The 21511-nt window shown below is 42.7% G+C and overlaps 1 protein-coding gene across 1 annotated transcript in view; it reads right to left on the minus strand.

Annotated features, from left to right (window-relative positions):
* Positions 1 to 21511, minus strand: part of PDZD2 (PDZ domain containing 2) — a gene marked incomplete in the record, with an annotated part of 385834 nt that overhangs the window by 74867 nt on the left and 289456 nt on the right. Inside the window, 1 exon segment of the mRNA XM_045163655.1 lies at positions 9428 to 9929. Within this exon segment, the coding sequence (XP_045019590.1) occupies positions 9428 to 9929 (502 nt within the window).

Below are 21511 nucleotides of genomic sequence, written 5' to 3' on the forward strand. Positions count from 1 at the left end.
ACCACTGGACTTCCAGGAATTTCCCTAAATCAATCATTTTAAAAAACTAATAGAGGTCTCTAGGGCTTCCCTGGTGGCTCAGTGGTAAAGAATCTGCCTGCCATGCAGGAGACTTGCAGGAGATGCGGGTTCGGTCCCTGGGTCAGGAAGATCCCCTGGAGAAGGAAATGGCAACCCACTCCAGTATTCTTGCCTGGAGAATCCCACAGACAGAGGAGCCTGGCGGGCTACAGTCTATGGGGTCACAAAAGTGTTGGACGTGACTGAATGACTAGACAACAAAAAAAAGGTCTCTAAGTCCTCTGAACTGCCTTGGTTCATTCTCCTTTTGACTCTGTATTCCATTCCAAGGACACAAAGATACATCCACTGCAAAACACCGGAGTTCCCTCAGACACTTGGCTATTCAGAGAAATGAAAGCAAAAGCTTCCAAAGTGGTTTATCTGGGAGTCTGACTTTAGGCTCATCCCAAAGTCCTTTTTAGCTCTACGTATATAGGTAGGGGTCCCAATGCATTCCTCAATTTATAGAGTAAAAACCATCTGCTTTCTCCATTCACGACGAAGGTCCAATGGAACTGCTAAGGCCCAATACAGACAAAGCAATCATCTCCCCCAAAATAGGCAACCTGCCCATTCAAGCTGTTTGCAAGAGAAAAAATGTGAGGCATTTAGAAAATCTGAAGTGCATACTGTCAGAAACTAAAATGAAGCTTTATGCAACAGTAAAAAAAACAGATGTGGAATGGTCACTGATGTGCAGCAACAGGAATGTCTAAGGAAATTATTAGCAGACAGAGACTTGTTGGGTCCTATTCTTTTCCAAGCCCAGGGCTGCTCACGGGGCCCCCACAATTCCAGCAACACACGGTGATGCCAGCTGTCTCCTCCATCCACTGACCACAAGCCCATGAAGCCTGTCTGGCCAAATGTAACTTCAGAAGTCACTGGCTTACCACAGTAGTTCATGAACTTGTCAACAAGCCCTACATCATCCCATCGTCTCACTTTGGACTCCCTGGGTTTTGGTTTGTTGCCTCTGACCTCTGGAACACCTTTCCTTCCCATTCAGGAACAGCCTTCCTGCCTTCAGAGTCTCTCACAGCTTCACTCCTTCCAAGAAGCCATCCTTGAGAATTACCCCGAGACAGCAACTTTCAATACTTCCAGTACATGAGACTGTATGCCAGGTGGAAAACCAAAGAGAACACATGCAGGGGTGTGCTGAGCATCCTGCATTTACACACAGGCTAGTCCTGTGGCTGCTTCCCTGGGCCTCACAGAGCAGGTAAGAAATGAGCACAGATGGTGGCCTGACTTTTTTTCCCCCTTGGAAGATAACCCATGGCTCCTGGTGTCCTGAAGATGTGGGGCAGTGTTCCTCTCTTCCCCAGTACAGAAAAGCTGTGGAACTCTTTCCCAAGAACAACAGGGACCACTATTAGAGCCCAGATACAAGAAAATCCCTTTAGTTTTAGCCCAAATTAGTAGAAACCTATCCATCCTTATGACTAATTACACCATCATTTTCTCCCATCCTACCCTCCTTTGGCTAAACGGAAGACGTTAGGTATGGCTCACAGAGGATGTGACAATACTGGATACAGTTCTAACTCTTAAATGCTTTTAGAAATAGGACTTGTGACCAGGAACATGCAAAACTATGATCATGGGGAAAGGATGGCCTAAGTGCTTACCCTGACAGAGGAGTTAAAGACAGTATTCATGGAGAACACCCACAAACCCACTCCACACCCCTGGCCCAAGATGCACACAACTAGTTAAAAACAAAACAAAACCACGTATCTAAAATAAATGGCTTCAGAGGGGGGACTTCCCTGAAGGTCCAGTGGTTATGGTTTCATCTTCCAATGCAGGAGATGTGGGTTTGATTCCTGGTCGGGGAGCTAAGATCCAACATGCCTCTTGGACAAAAAACCAAAGCATAAAACTGAAGCAATATTGTAACAAATTCAATAAAGATTTTAAGAATGGTCCACGGCCACAGGAGGCAGGAATATACAGTGGAGAAAAGATAGCCTCTTCAATAAGTGGTGCTGGGAAAACTGAACAGCTACATATAATAGAATGAAAATAGAACACCTCCTAACACCATACACAAAAATGAACTCAGATGGATTAAAGACATAAATGTAAGGCCAGAAAACTCATAGAGGAAAACACAGGCAGTACACTCCTTGACATAAATCACAGCAAGATTCTCTATGACCTACCTCTTAGAGCAATGGAAATAAAAACAAAAATAAACAAGTGGGACCTAATTAAACTTAAAAGCTTTTGCACAGAAAAGCTAACTATAAACAAGATGAAAAGACAACCCTCAGAATGGGGAAAAAATAATTGCAAGTGAAACAATTGACAAAGGCTTAATCTCCAAAACACATAAGCAGCTCAGGCAGCTCAGTACTAGAAAAACAAACAACCCAATCAAAAAGTGGGAAGAAGACCTAAACAGACTTTTCTCCAAAGAGACATACAGATGGCCAACAAAAACAAGAAAAGATACTCAACATCACTCATTATTAGACAAATGCAAATCAAAACTACAATGAGTTAGCAATTCACACCAGTCAGAATGGCCATCATCAAAAAATCTATAAACAATAAATGTTGGAGAGGGTGTGGAGAAAAAGGGAATCTTCTTGCACTCTTGGTGGGAATGTAAATTGATACAGCCACTGTGGAGAACAGTATGGAGATTCCTTAAAAAAAACAAGGAATAAAACTACCATATGACCCAGTAATCCTGCTACTGGGCATATACTCTGAGAAAACCATAAATGAAAAAGACACATATACCCCAATGTTAATAGCAGCACTATTTACAACAGCTAGGACATAGAAGCAACCCACATGTCCACTGGCAGATGAATGGAAAAAGAAGTTTTGGTACATATATACAATGGAGTATTACTCAGTCATAAAAAGGAACACATTTGAGTCAGCTTTAGTGAGGTGAGTGAACCTAGAGCCTGTTATACAGAGTGAAGAAAGTCAGAAAGAGAAAAACAAATTTCATATATTAACGCATATATATGGAATCTAGAAAAATGGCACTGATGAACCTATTTGCAGGGCAGGAAGAAAGATGCAGACATAAAAAACAGACTTTGGCCACATGGAGGAGGGGGAGGGTGGGACGAGTAGAGAGAGAAGACACGTATGTACTATCATGTGTAAACTAGCTAGCCAGTGGGAAGCTGCTGCAGGGCACAGAGAGCTCAACCTAGTGCTCTGCGGCAACCAAGAGGGCTGGGAAGGGGGGGCGTGGGGAGGAGGTTCAGGAGGGAGGGGACGTATGTGTACTTGTGGCTCATTTGCATTGTTCTATGGTGCAGGCCAACACAATATTGTAAAGCAATTACAATAAATTAATTAAAAATTTAAAATAAAAAGAACGGTCCACATCAAAAAAAAAATCTGAAAAAGCTTCAGAGGGCAGAAATGACCAATCTATAATAAAGCCCCTAATTATACTAGTCCAGAAACAGATCTCCTTTCTCACTTTTATCCAATAAGATGATTCCCCTGCCGTAACAGACAGTAGGAACTAAAAGGGGAGAATTCAAAGAAAATGATGCACGTCTCCTCACCATGGCATTTCTTGATCTTCTAATGAAGGGGTTCCGAGGAACACAAAGGAAGCCAGAAGCAGGAAGCGGCAGATGCTATCAGTCTTAATTGTGCAACTGTCTCATTAAATCTAGCTGCCTACAGATGAAAGCAGTGCTCAGTTAAAAATAAAATCAGTGTCTAAAGTGTATTGGTCTAAAGCTGGAACTAGCCAAAACCCAACAGGCCAACTTAAATACAATAATATCAAGTATATTGCCAACTGTCTTCTTACAATTCCACTTAGGTATTTTCTACACACACCAGTCGAGTCTCTTCTCTTCCTGGCTTTGTCATCTCGAGGGGAACAGCAACATCATCGGTTCAAGCTTAAGAGGATATGCAAACCAAAAACCCAAGGACTGTCTTTGATTCATCCTTCTATTCCCTGTACTTAAATCATAAGTGAGATTCGAAGGCTCTATTCGCAAAGCAGATCCACATCCATCTCACCCCTGCTCCTCTTCTCTGCTACCAGCCTCATGAGTCACCAGCATTTTTAGCCTGGGTTATCATAGTCTCCAATCTGGTCTCCATTTATAAGTTTTACCTCTCACAAGCCACTATTCTCCATTACGCATTTAGGATAAACTTTAAAGAAAAACATCATGATGCATTTAACTTAAACCTTCTGACAGCTCCCTAGATATAGAATAAGGTCCACACTCTTTGCAATGGTAAACACGAACTTTTGTAATCTTGTCTCTTTCACATCACCTCCTAGTCCTCTCCCTATCACTCACTATGCTGCAGTCTCTGCTACCAGAATATTCTATCATTCCTGTCTTATGGCACCTTCAGATGTTAGTTTCTCACCAGAAACATTCTGCCCCCAGATTCTGCAGGGCTGCTCGCCTCCTGACAGTCTTCAGCTGAAACATGGCCTCTTTAATAAGGTCTTCGCTGACACCCAATATCAACTGGGCCCCCACCCATGTCACTGCTGGGACATCTTTTACTTCACTCTGTTTTATTTCATTTATTGTACTTGTGGTCAGCATCTAACACTCTGGGTTTTTTTTATCTATTTATTGCTTGTGGCCCCTTATTTGTGATAAATGCCATAAGATAGGAACCTTGTCTCTCATTTACCAGTGGATTTTCCAGCAGCTAGAAAAGTGCCTAGCACATCACAATACTGCATAAATGTCACTGAATGAACAAACAGAGAATGTTTACCATAATCTTAGGGGTCTTCAAAGTTATCAAGACTGACATTAAGAAGTTCGCCAAGATGGGAGACCTGCACGTTTGCCAGTGTTCAGAGTGTGAACACAGATCCAGTTGTCGAGATGACAGAGTTCTGAAGCAGACCCTGTCTAGACAGATGGCTTGGGCTTTTGCTTCCTTCTACGTTGGCTGAAAGGGCAATGAGACTTTGTCAGTCTGTTGAGAAAAAGCCAAACCACGCAAAATTGGATGCTATGGACGTCTGTATTAATGTTGGAGTGCTACCCTTTCCTATAAACCGCCAATTACTGTGTGAGCTCACACATGCGTCTCTCCACGAAGGCAAACAGAGGGATTTATTTACCAAAAACAGGGGTAGTATATTAAAGGGAGTTGCTGCAGCAGCATTTAAATGACCTCATCCGCCGGAACCCAGAACAAAACGTTACAACAGCATCTTTGCCCCAAATGTAAGAAGACACATCATCCAACCCGAATTTCACTGCAGTAAATGCTATGGCTTCAACTGAAAATTTATTTTTGAGATTGTTTGCTTATCCCTTCTTACTTAGAATGATCAGTAAGAAATGAAGAAACATGTGATCATAATGTCAGAGTTGAAAGTCCTCCGTCAGACCAAAAAGCTCAGCTTGGAGGTAAGAAAACAAGCTCAGAGAAAGGACATGGCAGCCTGAAGGCCACAGAGCTGGGGGTGGAAGAACCAGGGCTGGAACTTGGTGTCCCATCTCTCAGGCTTGGGGCTCTCCTGTGCCTTCATTATAAATATCTACTGGAACTTGGTGTCCCACTCTCAGGCTTGGGGCTCTCCTGTGCCTTCATTATAAATATCTCTGAGCAAAGGCTCAGAGACAAGAGCGAGCATGGCATTTTGAAAACACGAATTCAGCCCAAATCAGGGAGAAAGAGAGCAGTGAGAATCAGATGATGAAGGGCCTTCCTTATGTGCTATGTCAAGCTGAGGTGTTCAGGGATTACCCCAAAGGCAAGTGGACCACCTAATGGTTTCAGCTGCAGTGTGCATGGTAAGATGTGCTCTTTGGAAAAGTCCCTCTGACTGCAATGGGACAGTTGATGATGGGATGAAAATGGGAGCAGTGCAGACTTCTGTGACCACAGGTGAGAAATGACAGCAGCCTGGCCCTGAACCAAAGCTGCAGGATGGGGCACAGAGCAGTGGAGAGGGTGGACATCCCCAAGGGAGCAGGAGCAGCCCAGATTCAGGGACTGACTGGACTTGGTGTAAGGGAGAGGGCAGTTGTTGTCGTTAAGTCGTGTCCAACTCTTTGTGACCCTATGGACAATGGCCCACCAGGCTCCTCTGTCTATGGGGTTTCCCAGGCAAGAAACTGGAGTGGGTTTCCATTTTCTTCTTTGAGAAAAGGCAGCATTCCAGCTAACTCCACAATGCCAACTGTCCCAATCTGGCTGGGTGAAGGTGTTTCCCAGGATATGGAATTGCCAGTGAAAAACCAGGAAAGTTCTGCACAATCCAGGGCAAGTGGTCACTAGCTGAATCGCAGGTTTCTGGCTCAGGCAACTCTGTGGATGGTAAGACCTGAAATGTTAGAATGGGCTTGGTGGTGCGGGAAAGCCATACATCCAGTTTCAGGCATGATGTGAAATATCAGAATTGGAGACATCCTGAAGATGGCTGGAAAAAGCTGAGGGCTCCGAAGAGAGGTGAAGGCAGATGTGAACTTAGAGACATTACCATGTGAAATATGTATGTTCACCCCATGACTGTGGGGTCTTCCTAGAAGAGGACCATTCTCCCGCTGCCTCTGCCAGATGCAAACATCAGGGACCACCCAGGAGATGTCCTCAGTGTTGACTCTCCTCCTGAGTTTCACACACTTTCCTGCAGATTTAGAGCTCTGGCAGCCTTTTTGAGGTCTCTGCTGAACCACTTACAGGAAAGAGGTCTGGCACAGCACAGGGTGGATTTCTGGGTACCAGGCTAAGACTGCAAACGGATGCACAGACACACATGCCAGCTGTCAATAAGCTCTCCTGACTGAAATTTTTTTCATTGTTACGTGACTAAGTTTGGTTGCATTCATTTTTACCATGCAGCATTATAAAAATACACAGTGTACATGTCACCTTGGGTGAGTAATGAGCTTTACTAGACAAGAGAGTAAGGAAGTCTGAATTCATTTCTAAAATTGCATATCTATATCCTAAGAGATTCCTGGGCTTTTGAAGATGGGCCCAACTTTTGTATTTTTAAAAATTCATCTGTTTGTATGTGTATCATTCTGTGTTAATATTTTATAGAAATGAGCCATACTTTAAAAGGAGATATTTGTGGAAATATTTCCTATAGGTCCATTAAGGGAGAACAGAAATGTAAAAACAAAGTCTGAGGATTTATTTTCCTGTAAGAAATAACAGTCTATGAAAAAGAAGTAGCTGACAAATAAAAATGGTCTGAATGATCATGAGCCTTGTCTGTAATTTATTAAGTCTCTGTAGATATATTAAATCATTAATAAAGCAGAAACGGAACAACGTCGACATGTCTAATCTCCCATTATTCAAATAGAGTGGAATTTTCCCCCAAAGGCTTAAGAGGTAAATAGCTAATTTTTGTTTTTCTGGAAATTCCATTTTAGCGTGACCTTGGGCTCATCCTGAAATAAAAACACACATCTAGCCATCCCAAGAACCTAAGCAGCCTTCTGTTAAGGTCTATTGGTCCCAGTTTGGATGCCACCAAGATGAGGAGGAAAGCTGTGAAGATCCACTTCTTGTCAATATTTTCAATCCCAGGCAAACGCATCTAATGAAGATACTTCTGGGCTTGCAAAAGGTACTGAAATATTCATGCCTGAGAAGGTGTGGGGCCCATTCTGACTTTTCAAGACCAAACGTACAACCCAAGGTCAATAATCAGTCTGCAGATTTAGAACAGTTATGAAGAATTCCAGACGGCAAGTTTCTCCTTTTAATATAGGCATGGGGCGTCAAAAAAAAAAAAAAGGTTCCAAGACAATAGATGAAGATTTGCTTTTTTTCACCTTTCATTTGTATTTTCTGGAACATTTGATGTTGAGTGCAAAAACCAGGCAAAGGAACTCTGGTATGTGCAGTCTTAAGAGACTCTAATCCAGAAATCCAATTTTAGGTTACTGCTTTTAATTAGGATGAGCAGAGGATGGTACTCTCTTAAAAGTTTAATGTGGCACTTTTTTCTTTGAAAATCATCCCATTATCCCCACTTTGTCCTAGCCCAAAGGACTTCTTTGGACTGTACATGAGATTCCACCCTAAACCTTTGGTACCTTAAACCTTCAAACCGAACCAATATTGCCCAACTTGCTTTTTTCACTTTAGGCTTTCTGCATATTCACAATCTGATCATCAGAAGAAAAAAATCATATCAAGATATAGTATTCATTGATAAGGAACATACTATAACATTTCTATTGCCCTTAATTTGGGAGAGAGGTGTATATTATAATCTTTTTGTTTTTAATCCTTTTGGGGAAGAGGGGCATAAAATTGGTAGAAAATCATTATTAGAAACATTTTTTTTCTTCTGGTTTGTACATTTCATCTACAAATACACCTTCTCTGTGTAAGGTTTTATGAAGGTCACCCAGATCTTCAAATGAAGGAACACAGCTAGTCCCTTAAGACAGGTGTTATTTTGATTCTTCTCAACTCATTACGCAGATAGGCTACAGCTGCAGAAATATTCATGCACTAGCCTTACTAGAAATTACATTCACTCCTACGGCACCATTTTCCAGACTGCAAAGCTGAACTTGATACTTCCTCTGTGCCCATTTTCCATCTTTCTAACTTCCTCTTTCATCCTTAGAGGGCATCTCCTGAGTCAGAAAAGAAACCAATCAGGAACCATCTCACTAGTTACTGCTTTGTTTAGGAACCAAGAGGCACACCTGGCCAAGAGGGTTCTTGGAATGAGCACGCTGACCCTACAGAAGGTAACTTAACAAGAGGGTATTGGTTATAATGGGGGAGACCATTTGAGGCTAGATGTGTGTCTACTACCATTCAGAATAGACCACACCTGCTTTGCTTTTAGGTAAGACCAGCTCCGACCCTCACAGCTGGATACCAGTTTCAGAGATTTCTAGGAAGTTTCCAGACTTCACTGGAATTTAGCAATATAGTAACACAATCCCCTAAAAATGTCACTTGTTTTGATGTGTTAAAAATAAAAGCAGACGCTTCCCTGCAGGTTGGACATCCTTCCTGTGTAATACTGAGGCTTGGATATTTATGCTATCAGCAGCCGCCAGGAATTCTTGGCTCTGCAGCGACAACTCCACCCGTGACAGCAGTGATAAATGATGATACAGTTCAAGTCCTTTATCTGGGCCTCATACGACTCAAATGATACCACAGAAGGCTTGAATTTTCCACTTAGGATCACTGACTAGCTCTTTATTTAAGTGGGATAAAATAACTTGGATTTTGTTGTTGTTATTATCATGTCCTCTGATCATTTATCTTAATAAATCTTTCGGTATCCAAATGCAAGGTCATTTCAGGTGTATTTTCTAAACTGTAAACACAACTGCAAACAATATTTCATGGAAAATTCAGGTTCTACCATCAAAGCAAACCTTACCCGTGCCAGGCAGTCGCTGGACTGGAAGTCCGTCTTCCCAGATTTTGAGAAGCGGCGTTTGTCATTGCTTGTGGGCAGAGGGGCATCTGTCTTTGGAATTCTAGGCTCTGTCCCTCTGTCCAATTCCGACCTATCTAGATGGGATCCAGCCACCTCCTTGAGCAAATCCGGGCCATTTTCTAGTTCAAAAGCATGACCGTTTCCCAGTTCAGGGTCTAGGCCATTGTCCAGCTCAGGCACGGGGTCGTGGTCCAACTCACAGCCGGTGCTGCTCTTGGATTCTTCAGTGGCTTTGTGGGTAGAAGGCCTGGCAATGACCCCAAACTTTCTTGCTCTCTTCCCTTTCTTCACCGTTCGGTCCCCCAGCTCCAAGGTAGGTGTCTCTCCTGGTTCGGAGCTGTTGCTACTGTTGCCGTTATAAGGAGAATGGACTTGGTGCTTGAAGCGGCGTAGCATGATCAGGTAGATGAAGCCGCCATTCCAGCACTGCTCAGCCAGGTAACTGCAAGGGAAAGAGAGGGGCCGGTTAAAACCCTCCAAACATCCTCTGCAAACAATGCAGTGGATCGACGCATCCGTGGCCCACACGGAACCCACGTGACTAAAAGCCTGGCAGGGTGATCAAGGCACAAAGCTTCTTAAACAGGCTCCACACTCCATTCAATCTATTGAATTGTTGATGCTAGAAATAACCCCCAAAGAAACCAAAAAACCATCATGAAGTGAATATGATTCATGAAAGTCCCCTACGAAGACACTCAGAGAAGGATTATTCTATTAACAGGGCCAATCCTAATAAACTTTTTTTTTTTAATTATTCTTCATTTTGCTTAACAACTTGTTGAATCAGAATGATGTCAGCCTCCCATTCATATTGTTCTGATGGGACAACACTGCCAGTATCAAGGGGAAATGTAAAAATCAGACTCGGGGCGAATGTATAGTTCTGCCCTTGGGATCAAAAAATCAACTGCATGATACAAACTATTATATACAGAACATAAAAGCAACAAGGTCCTACTGTATAGCATAGGGAATGATAGTGAATATCCTATGATAAACCATAATGGAAAAGAGTATGAAAAAGAATATATACATATTATAACGGAGTCACTTTGATGTACAGCAGAAATCAACACAATATTGTATATCAACTATATTCCAATAAAATAAAAAAAGCCACAGATTGGAGAGTCAAACTGAGGCAAAAAAAAAACAACAACAACAACAAAACAAAACAAAACAAAACAACCAGCACAAGAGGAACTCTGCCTCACATGAGTTAAGATGAAAAAAAAGATCCTGAGTTGGGCAGGGTGGAGGGGCTGTATTAAGATGCAGCCAACAGAGAAGCACCAGCCAAAGTGTGTGGCATGAAATGAGGACCAGGTTCATTTCTTGGTATTGGTTCCAGTCTGGCTGTTCATAGAACACGAGAAGTCTGACTTCCAGTCTGGGCATCACATGAAGAGGAATACTAACAAAGTGGAAAACATGCAGACACAGGGCAACCAGGATGAACATGGCTGCTGGAAACCATGGCAACCAGGAACGGTGGGTGGAAGGAGGGGTGTTAAGCTTGAGGAAGACAAGGGCCAGGCTCAATGGTTTTCACATGTGCCTGAGGACCATCAAACATTTAGAAGCAGGAAATCATATGAGCTAATGCATGTGAAGCCTGAAATACAATGACTCCTTCAGATCTTAGAGAATAACAGTAAAATATCAAGTGAGAGGAGTACTTGGCAGCATCCAGGACCAGATCATTAAAGTTTCACTAAAGAAAACACTTGCTCAAAGTCAGCAAGTCAGGCTGGGCTGGATCCCCCACTCATGCCACTAAAGATAAGGCAGCACAAACCCTAGATGAACCCAGGGAAATGCCTTCAACCACTGGAATCTTGCCACATTCTACACATCACTGGCTCCCAAGCAAAGAATGTCAACAACTAAATCCTTAACAAGTCAGACCTGCTTCCCTTTTTCATGCCCCACAAAGAGAATGCCTGGGGCTATGGTGCCTCCATTTTCAATTAGTAGAAAACAGAGAAAATTTCCAGTATACCAAACCAGCCTCTCTCCCTCCGTGTCTAAATACCAGACCTGAAAGCTGTGGCAGTCGGCGTGTGAGAAAAGGACCAGGCCATAAGGAGAGATGACCTGCCATGTTTGAAATGTAGTAAGTTCTGAGCCAAAGGCATATATTTCCCGTACATAAAGGTCAGGGTATTGCAACGACAGTGACTGTCTAACCAAAGAAGACAACAATTCTGAATTTTTGCCTTTAAGTAAAATGAATGAGAGAGAAGAGTCCTCAAGTATCAGCCAAAGCTAGTAAAAAACCTTCTTTGATCCTGGGCTGTAAACCGTGGCAATGAACTTACACATAAAAATCAGGTAGATTTAAGATCCTGTACAGACCCCAAGCTGTTCCATGAAACACAGTAAGGTGAAAGGTATTTCTAGGCATTTCTAGATGAAACACATTTCTAGACCTTTCTAGGGTCTAGAAAATGAACCCTGGTCCCAGCACCATTTTTCTACAATGTTTAGATTTCATTTTTTGAATTGTGTACTTTTTTTCATACTGGATAAAATCTTTGAAAGGTATAAAATCATAAGAGTAATTCGCAGGCTATAAGGATTTCCAACAAAGGTCTGTCTAGTCAAGGCTATGGTTTTTCCTGTGGTCATGTATGGATGTGAGAGTTGGACTGTGAAGAAGGCTGAGAGCTGAAGAATTGATGCCTTTGAACTGTGGTGTTGGAGAAGACTCTTGACAGTCCCTTGGACTGCAAGGAGATCCAACCAGTCCATTCTGACGATCAGCTCTGGGATTTCTTTGGAAGGAATGATACTGAAGCTCAAACTCCAGTACTTTGGCCACCTCATGCAAAGAGTTGACTCATTGGAAAAGACTCTGATGCTGGGAGGGATTGGGGGCAGGAGGAGAAGGGGACAACAGAGAATGAGATGGCTGGATGGCATCACTGACTCGATGGATGTGAGTGTGAGTGAACTCCGGGAGTTGGTGATGGACAGGGAGGCCTGGCGTGCTGCGATTTATTGGAGTCGCAAAGAGTCGGACACGACTGAGTGACTGAACTGAACTAATAGGTACAGGTTTTTTGTAGGGAGGTGATGAAAATGTTCTAGAATTAGACTGGTGATAACTGCACAACATTTATGGTGAATATAACCCACTAAATCGTACATTTTAAAATGGTGAATTTTATGTCATGTGAATTACCTCTCAATTTTTAAAAAAACTAATAGCAAATATAATAATATCGGCCAAGTTTTGAATTTTTTCTTTGAGTGGATGCTCCTTAAGAACTCTCAGAAGAAATCAAGGCTCGAAAATATTAACTAAGTTGCCCAAGTTCACACAACTGCCAACTGGTAGACCCAGGTCTGTCTGCTTCCCAACCATGCACATGCTCTGTGCAGTTCTGCTTCTTAAATCAGTACCATCCCTGGGCTTCAGCTTCCTCATCTGCAAAGTGAAGGTGTTAAAACGGATCATCTATCAAGTTGCTTTCACGTTCTAACTGTGACTGCTGGTTTCCTGGCAAGAGTTCCAGGAGTAGGAGAGCAAGCTAGCCCAGCGTCAAGTATAAAAGAAAAACCTAGAAAAACAGAAAACAGTCCCTTTATGTCTAAGTCGTCGTAGGCCTCCAGGACATTTACCATCAATGTGAAAAAGATTTCACTGGGAGAGGCAATTTCTATCAAATTGCTTTTGAGACTCTACTTTTTGTATTACAACTCTGAACAACTTGATGGATTATCCACAGAGACCTTCTACTCAGTACCAAGAAGGCTGGTCCACTGATTCAGAGTATAAGATTTTGAATATCTTTCCCATCTCTGCTCTCACAGGCACTCCAAGAACCTTAGACTTTTCCAAGGCTGATACTATTTTATTCCTTGTGTAGGATCCACATTCAGCAGAATTACAAAGCAAAAGGAGTTTATCCTTAGTTTGGCACCATCTCCCAGTCCTTTCCTGGCTTCCTAACAATAAATAAGACCCTGACACCTTCAGGGAACTATATGACAGGTTACTTTATTCCTTCCTGGACACTGCATTTTCTAAGGTCATCCTGAAGGCAAACTGTAATGCATGAATTACGGACACTGTAGCAAGTTAGTGAAAAAGAGACTCGTAGGCAGTGGGCAATTTTCTTACAATTCTCTGAATCACCTTAAAGGTAATGCCACCGCATCCCCTCTCCATCAAGTATTCAAATGACTTGCCTAACTTTTCCCACACCTGCCTGGCTAATTCATACTTCCAAATCCCCTTTCTGTTCAGTAGAATTTATACCCACCATTAGAATCTGTAAACTTCAAAGTCAACATTAGAGAAACCAGACACAAAATACAATCACGTGACTTAGAAAAATAGAAGGTCTCCTCGTCATTAACAACAGGTAAAATTAGTCTTCTACCATATGGTAGCTTCTCTATACCATATGATTATTTTTTGACTTATTCAAAAAATCTGAAACTGTCCTCTGGTATGTAAAATTATTCATTCAATTCACTTAAAATTTATTTTATTTTGACCATCCCAGGCTGGCCTTAAGACAAAGAGAAAAGGCCAGAAATGAGGGACTGAGTTCTAGCCTAGAACTTGTCTGACTAGATCCCTTCCTCTCCCTTTCCCTCAAAAAGTGCTTTATCCAAATGAAACTTTGAGTACCTCCTCTGTTTCTTAATGCTGTCATAATTCTAAAGTCTGGGCTCTGCAGGAGTGGGAGCCTGAGAAGCGGTTGGCAGGTGAGACTAGATGCTTGGAGGAGCTAAAGGGATAAAGCTTCCTGGAGTTTGAAGATCAAGATGGATATGGGCAGGAGATAAGAGGGGCAAAGACAGGTGAGATGCTGGAAGGCCAAAGACACCCATCACTAACTCATGCCCTGATTCTATCAAAAGAAGGCCAGAGGAAGCTGTACAGTTTTGATATTTGAGACTGTTTTGCCAAAGCTCTTGGAAGCTACGATCTCCAGGTGCCCCTGGAAATCATCTTGGGCCTCCAGCCACTGATCACTGATGTCTGGTACATAGCGTTAAGACTACAGAAGTCTGCCGCCAGGCTGAACTTGTGCACATGTGCGTGTAACTCAGAGGAACTTGGATCTTCATCGCAGGGCCCTGGCCTGTACTACAATGGTCTGTATAACTCAAAGAACACATAAAAGGATTCTGGAACTTTTCACCAAACCACATATTCTTGCTTCATCTAAGTATGTCAGGTCTCCAGTACAGAAAGCAGGAGACTAAACACCGACTGCAAGGAGATGTTTATAGACAAGTTATTCTATCAGCGTCTGAGATTTCCACAGTGAAAATAGCTGCAAAGATCCACCCTGTCTAACACACAGCACCAACCTCTCACCTCTCGCCTAAGGAGTAACAGGAGGCTGGAAAGCTGGTTGTGGTCCTTTGAAAACCTGCTAAGCCTAATTATTCCAGAGGGCTGTCTGAGGTTATAAATCTGTAGGTACCCAGAGAACAATGGGCTGAGAGGAAGTGTTAAATACAGAGAGATTGATTTCCCAGTGAAGTCTTGGCTAGGAAGCAGAGGGAGGCAAGTTTGGACAGCTCTCCAAGAGGGGAAGGGAAGATGAGAAACATCACTTCCTGGAGTCAGTTAGGAACCAGGGTCCCCATCGGCATTCTTTCTCAGGTGTAGCCCTCCAGCTACCTTGAATTTGGGGCACACTTTTCCCAGATTCCACAGCCCTTCCTAGAAAGAGCTGAACTTTCTTTGGGGGACCCTGAAGGCAGAATTTGGGGTCTGAATATCATGCTGGGAAGAGGTACTGATCCCTTTGATGCACTCCCAAGGCCCTTTCTGGAGAGAACTCAACGTGCTTCCTTGCTAGTTCATGGAGGGGAAAGGGAGCTCTGAGCAGATGGAGGAAGATGGGATTGGGCACCAAAGCAGAGCTGAAAATAGAACAGGGTCTGGGCTTAGCGTAAAAGTAACCAGAACACTGTATTCCAACTGCTGGGTGGCGGAGCTAACTGGGGAAGCCAAGTTTTACTCATTCTCACCTTCTCTCTTCAGCACAAATGCCTGGCTTCAGTGACTCTCCCCTTCTCTCTCTTATCTGAAGAATATGCATAAATGAACACGTTTTCTTTATGATAAAATATGTGTTTATTATTATTAATTTAAATGATTAATTACATTTTTTATTTATTTATGCCTCTCTGCACAGCATGTGGGATCCTGGTTCCCTGACCAGGGATCGAACCTGTGCCCCCCTGATTTGGAATTGCAGTGTCTTGACCACTGGACCACCAGAGAAGTCCTTGTTTATAAGTTTTTTTTAATCATAAAATTTGGATTGGCAAACACAGGTTGAAAGTGAAGAATCAGAATAGATACTTGACAAAAATTTTTTTTCTGACCTATGATACAATATTATTCATTCAAACCCAAACCAAATTATCAGCTGCCAAACCTGTAACCACCACAGGAGTGAAATTTAAGCCATAGCATCTACATATGAGGACAGAGGTCCACGGTGCTCTAGGGGAATTGGGATGTGGGGAAGAGGAGCAAGTATGCTGATCCTCTGGCTACTGCTCTTTGTATGAATGATAAACTGTCTTTCATTCCTGATCCAGGGCTCTCCTATCTTCTGCCGGCAGCACCCAGGAAACTGTGGCAGGCTAACTGGTTAGCTTACTAGTCAGATAAAAATCATAATTCTTGACATGTAGCAGAAGAATATGCCGACTCAGTTCATAACTGATTGTTCCCCAATCTTATCCAAGGAGCTCAGTGATATGAGTCTTCACACCAGTGACTAAGAAATAAAAATCAATACGCATCTTACATCAAAACAATATTGAAAATAAATCTTTCAGGTAGAATCAAAGAGGTGGTATTATTCTAAGAGGAGTCATAAAGAAAGTGGGTGTTTGAGCCTCTGAGTTCACAAATACTGATTAAAGTCAGTGTATCAGGGATTTCCTCCTCGGTCTAGTGGTTAAGACTTTGCTTTCCAATGAGGAGGGGTAGGGGTTTGATCCCTGGTTAGGGAACTAAGATTCCATATAACTCGCAACCAAAATGCCAAAACATAAAACAAAAGCTATATTGTAACAAATTCAATAAGGACTTTAAAATGGTCCACATTAAAAAAAAAAAACCTTGAATAATCAATAAAAAGCAGCTAAATCATACGATCCCTGAAAAAAATTTTTTTTTCAATTCCCACGCAAGAAGGTATCATTGATTTTTCGTATTTATTTTGAAAATTCACATCTCAAACTAACAAGATTGATTTAAATTCACCACTCTCACAGCAGAGTATCTCTACACCAGGACACACTCCATACCTTCTAGTCCAATACAGCTCTCACAGGAAAGACCTAGAAGCATGGTCTTTGCATTCATTTTGTAGTAAGTTTACATGAAGTTTCAGCTTTCCTCCAAGGTTTTCTTGTACCTCACTGTCTGCATGAATCAATAAAAGCAATTTTAAAAGCACTCATACACCTTTGGGAACCAGAAATTCAGAAGATAAGTAGAAAACACGTGATCAACAATAAGAACTGACCTTATAAAACATACTGCAGAGAAACTGCCCCACAAAACAGACCCTCCAGGCTTCTATTTGCAAATGACTGCATTTCTTTCTTCAATTACTATGAGTGAATTAGAGTTTCTTATGACTATATGAGATCAATGTGCAGTCTATACAAAATCAAATTAGAACTCCATCCACACAACTTTGCTAACTCATCCTGATGATGTTGGTCACATTTTCCCTGGGGGTGGGGGGGTGGGGAGGGCATGCAGGTGAAGTCAGACTTTGCTGTACATGAATGAGTCAATTTCACCTCATGAGGGAATCGATGAGTTTAGACAGCACACATGGGAACTCCTTTCACTTCTTTTTTCCTCATGACATACACTACTTTTTCTGCATACTGAATTACTACTTGAGCATTACAAATCTATTCATTCATTCACTCACTCAACCAATAGTTATTGAACGCCTACTGTATGCCAGGCACTGGTTTAGGCATTTGATGGGGGTATAGCGGTGAAAAAACTGATGTCCATCTTTGTGGAGCTCACAGTTTAGCAGAGGCAGAGACAAACAACAGACCTATTTAAATATTCATCCAAATAAATATTGAGTAGTATGTTAGAAGGTGAGACATGCTATGGAAAATAGAACATATTGAACAGGATAAAGAGGACTGAGCATGCCAGGAGCTGAAAGAGGTGGACTGAAATTTTAAGCGCATTGAGCAACATACTTGAATAAGATGAAAGAGTTGGCCGCGCAGCTGCCTGGGAGAAGAACGTTCCAGACAGAGGGAAGAGCCAGTGTAAAAGGGCTAAACTGGAAATGTGCCTGGTGCATGTGAGAACAGCGAGGAGTGGGCAAGGAGGCGAGTAACGGGGGACTAGGTAGGGGAGATACCAGGACCAGTTTCTGCAAGACTCTTGTCAAGACTTTTGTACAGAATGGGGAGTGGGGGCTTCCCAAGTGGCTCGGTGGTCAAGAATCCGCCTGCCAATGCAGGAGACACGGGTTCGATCCCTTATCTGGGAAGATCTGGAGCAACTAAGCCTGTGTGCCACAACTACTGACCCTGTGCTAGAGAGCCCAGGAACCACGATGACTGAAGCTAAGGGCCCTGGAGCCCGCGCTCCTCAAGAGAAGCCACAGCAATAGGACCCTGTGCACTGCAACTGGAGAAAAGCACCGCACAGCAACAAAGGCCCAGCATAGCCAAAAACCAAACAAATAAATTAAAAAAGAAAACAAAGAGAAGGTTCTTAAAGAAAATGAGAAGCAGTTCAACTCTGAGGAGAGGAATCATGTGATATGTACTATGTTTTAAAACGAAGGCTTTGTTCCTGTGTTGAGAGTGGACTACTGGTAGAGCAAGGGTAGGAGTGAGACCAGATATTCAGTTAACTGTGGCAGAGAAGCTGGCTCAGTGCAGAATAACAGTAGGGGTGGTTTGAAGTGGTCAAAATCAAGATCAGTTTTGAAGGTAGAGTCAGCAGTCTGCTTTTGGGTCTGATACAGGGTGTGAGAGGAAGAAGTCAAGGATGGTGTCGGTGTTTGGCTTGAGCAACCAGGGGCATGGAGCTGTCACCACCTGAGGCTGGCAGAGTAGCTTTCTGTGGCTTGGGGCCATCTGACCTATTTTGGTGCCCAGGTCTAGTCTAGAGTTCCATTCTGAACATGTTGTTTGAGAGGCTCGTGTGGCTGCTGGATGGGTGGCTGGACATCTGAATCTAGATGCTGGAGCAGAAGACTGAGCTGGCAACAAAAAATTGGGAGGCATCACAGTACCAATGATATTTAAAGTCTCCTGAAGATAAACTCCTTTAGGTGGACTTTCTGAGGCCAGAGTTCTTGCTGAATCAAAAGCACATTGAAATGTTTTGTATGTGCTTCCAATCTTGCCTCTGGCAAGGGGTATAACAAGTTAATCCCTTAATCTAAGACACTAGAAGCATCTCAGAGAACCATTTGTCACTCTTTGTATTCTCTACCAGTCTGCCAGTCAAGAGCTACCTTATGTCCTAATTTGCAAATCAGTAATGGCAAGGGAATTCATTAGAAGGACTGATGCTGAAGCTCCAGTACTTTGGCCACCTGATGCAAAGAGCTGACTTTTATTGGAAATAAGACCCTGATGCTGGGCAAGATTGAAGGCAAAAGGAGAAGAGGGCAGCAGAGGATGAGATGGTTAGACAGCATCACTGACTCAATAGACATGAGTTTGAGCAAACTCCGGGAGACAGTAAAGGACAGGGAAGCCTGGTGTGCTGCAGTCCATGGGGTTGCAAAGAGTCGGACACAACTGAGCAACAATAACAAAAATGACTAGTGAGGTCAAAATCCTTAGTAGTCCTCTGATTTCTTTGAAAATTGCCTATTTATGCCTTTGTAAAGATCTTCATTTTTGTATCCTCACACTCTAGCACAACCATAGGCATACATTAAGCACCACACATACACACACAAATGACTGGTCAGTGAAAAGACCCCTTCTTTAAAAAAAAAAAAAAAGACTTCTTTTGGATAAATAACTTAATTGAGGCATATTTTCTCTCTCCTCCAAATTCATCCATCTCAAATGTACAATTCAATGATTTTTAGGAACTTTATCAAGCTGTGCAACCACCACCATAAATTAGTTTCAGAACATTTTCATCACCCTAGTAAGATTCCTTATGCCCTTTCACAGTTAATGCCATTCCCAGCCCAGCCACCACTTTTTCTATCTGTAGATCTGCCCCTTCTGCATGTTTCATATAAATGGAATCATACAACACATGGTCTCTTGTGTCTTGCTTCTTAAAAGCAACTCCTTTTCAATCGATCCTCAGTCATCAGAATTTATCCCCTTTTGCATCTTCTGCATTTACACCCTACAAAGTCTCGACTCATGCAAACATGCTCTTTTGAAAACATCTTTCTCACTTTCCTTCAGATCATGCCCAATTATCCGATTATGTCAGCATCCCACCCATCCTTTCCCTTCACATTATTCTGGGGAATAACCACCTTTCCTTCCAGTTTAGGCTATAAAGCGCCTGGTAGCCTCTCCTACCTTCCGAGTTCCTCCCACGACTGCACTGAAATGAAGGGGGCATTCTTTCCCATTTGGTCTCCTAGATTTTCCTTACTTTTCCACATCATAAACTATGTTTTGAAAGGAAATAATTTCTCATTAACACTAACTCGGCATAGAGTCCAAACACCATGCTAATGTAATACATATCATATGCTAACACAGTCATGTTACTCTGCATTTCATTTTTTCATTTTTATTTCAAAACTGCATTGCATTTTTAATTTTCTCCATGTTATTGTTTTTCCAGGACAGATTACCAGGGACTAATGAACCCAAAGTCTCTTTGGTATTTCTTTTGCCTGGATTGATGCTAAGGAAGCTTCCAGGTCTTTCTTCTGCCCTGCCCCCTGGCCAGTCAGAGACACTTATTTTACATCAAAGAGCTGTCTGCTATGACTTGCCCCTGAGAGCTGAAGATAGATCAGCTCTGAGAAACAGAAAATCCAAAGTGGCTCACTCCCTGTGACTCAGGTCTTACCAGAGATCCAACTCCCCAGCCCTGCCTATGGCAATTCCTGCGCTTCCTCACATAACAGAGTTGCCCTTGGCCTTGCATTCGAAGAGGCTGCTATTAATGCTCAAGAGTTATGGAAGCCAGACTCACATCCCAAAGATGATGCTCATTTATCTTCTAGACTCAGAACCACCAAGTCCTGAAAAAATGCGCCAACGATGACTCAGGGATTGACTTCTGTACTGATGCTGCCCCATCTCCGCTGTCCCTCCAGAGTGAAAAGGTGCTGGAGGCTAAGAGAATTAGTGACACACATTCTCCCTTTCTGTCCCTCTTCCCGCGAACCAACCACAATGGAGTTCATAAGCAGCCAGGAATCCTCAAGCCCTCACAGTGCACCATTCAAAAGACACCACCCTCTTCGCTTCCCCAGAGGTGGCGGTAAAAAAAGGGAGACTCTTGTGGGTCCCTGCATTTCCTGAAAGCACACGCCACTGCTCACACACCAATCCAAATGCTGATGAAATGTCTGTGCCCTCCACTTCCCTCCCCTTTCAGGCAGATCCAGCTGCATCTTGAAACAATTTCCCCAGTTTGTCTCAATCCTTCCAGGGTCCGTTCCATTGGCTTGGCCAGAGCCTGCCCCCACCTCATGCCAAGCCTGGTTTCACTTATGTCAAAACAACTTCCATCAAAATCGTGGGCTTCTTTTTCAAATTTCTTTCACTGTTTTGAAGTCAGCAGAGAAAAGATACTTAAATTGCAAAATAACTACCTCAATTAATGTGCTCTGGCTAATGCCAGGCGCTGTTCTTTTCTCGAATCTCTCCTGCATAGTCTGCTGAGGGTTTTTTAAAATCCGATTTTTGGGTTTTCTTTCTTCTCTAAGGATCTCTGGCAGGCATGGTAGGGCTGAACAGGTTTCATAAGTTACAAAGGTTCACGTAGACTGACTTTCTAAGTTTGGCAACATTCTTTTCCAAGCAAAGGGTGCT

The sequence above is a fragment of the Bubalus bubalis genome, chromosome 19, assembly GCF_019923935.1.
Source record: "Bubalus bubalis isolate 160015118507 breed Murrah chromosome 19, NDDB_SH_1, whole genome shotgun sequence".
Lineage (NCBI taxonomy): Eukaryota > Metazoa > Chordata > Mammalia > Artiodactyla > Bovidae > Bubalus > Bubalus bubalis.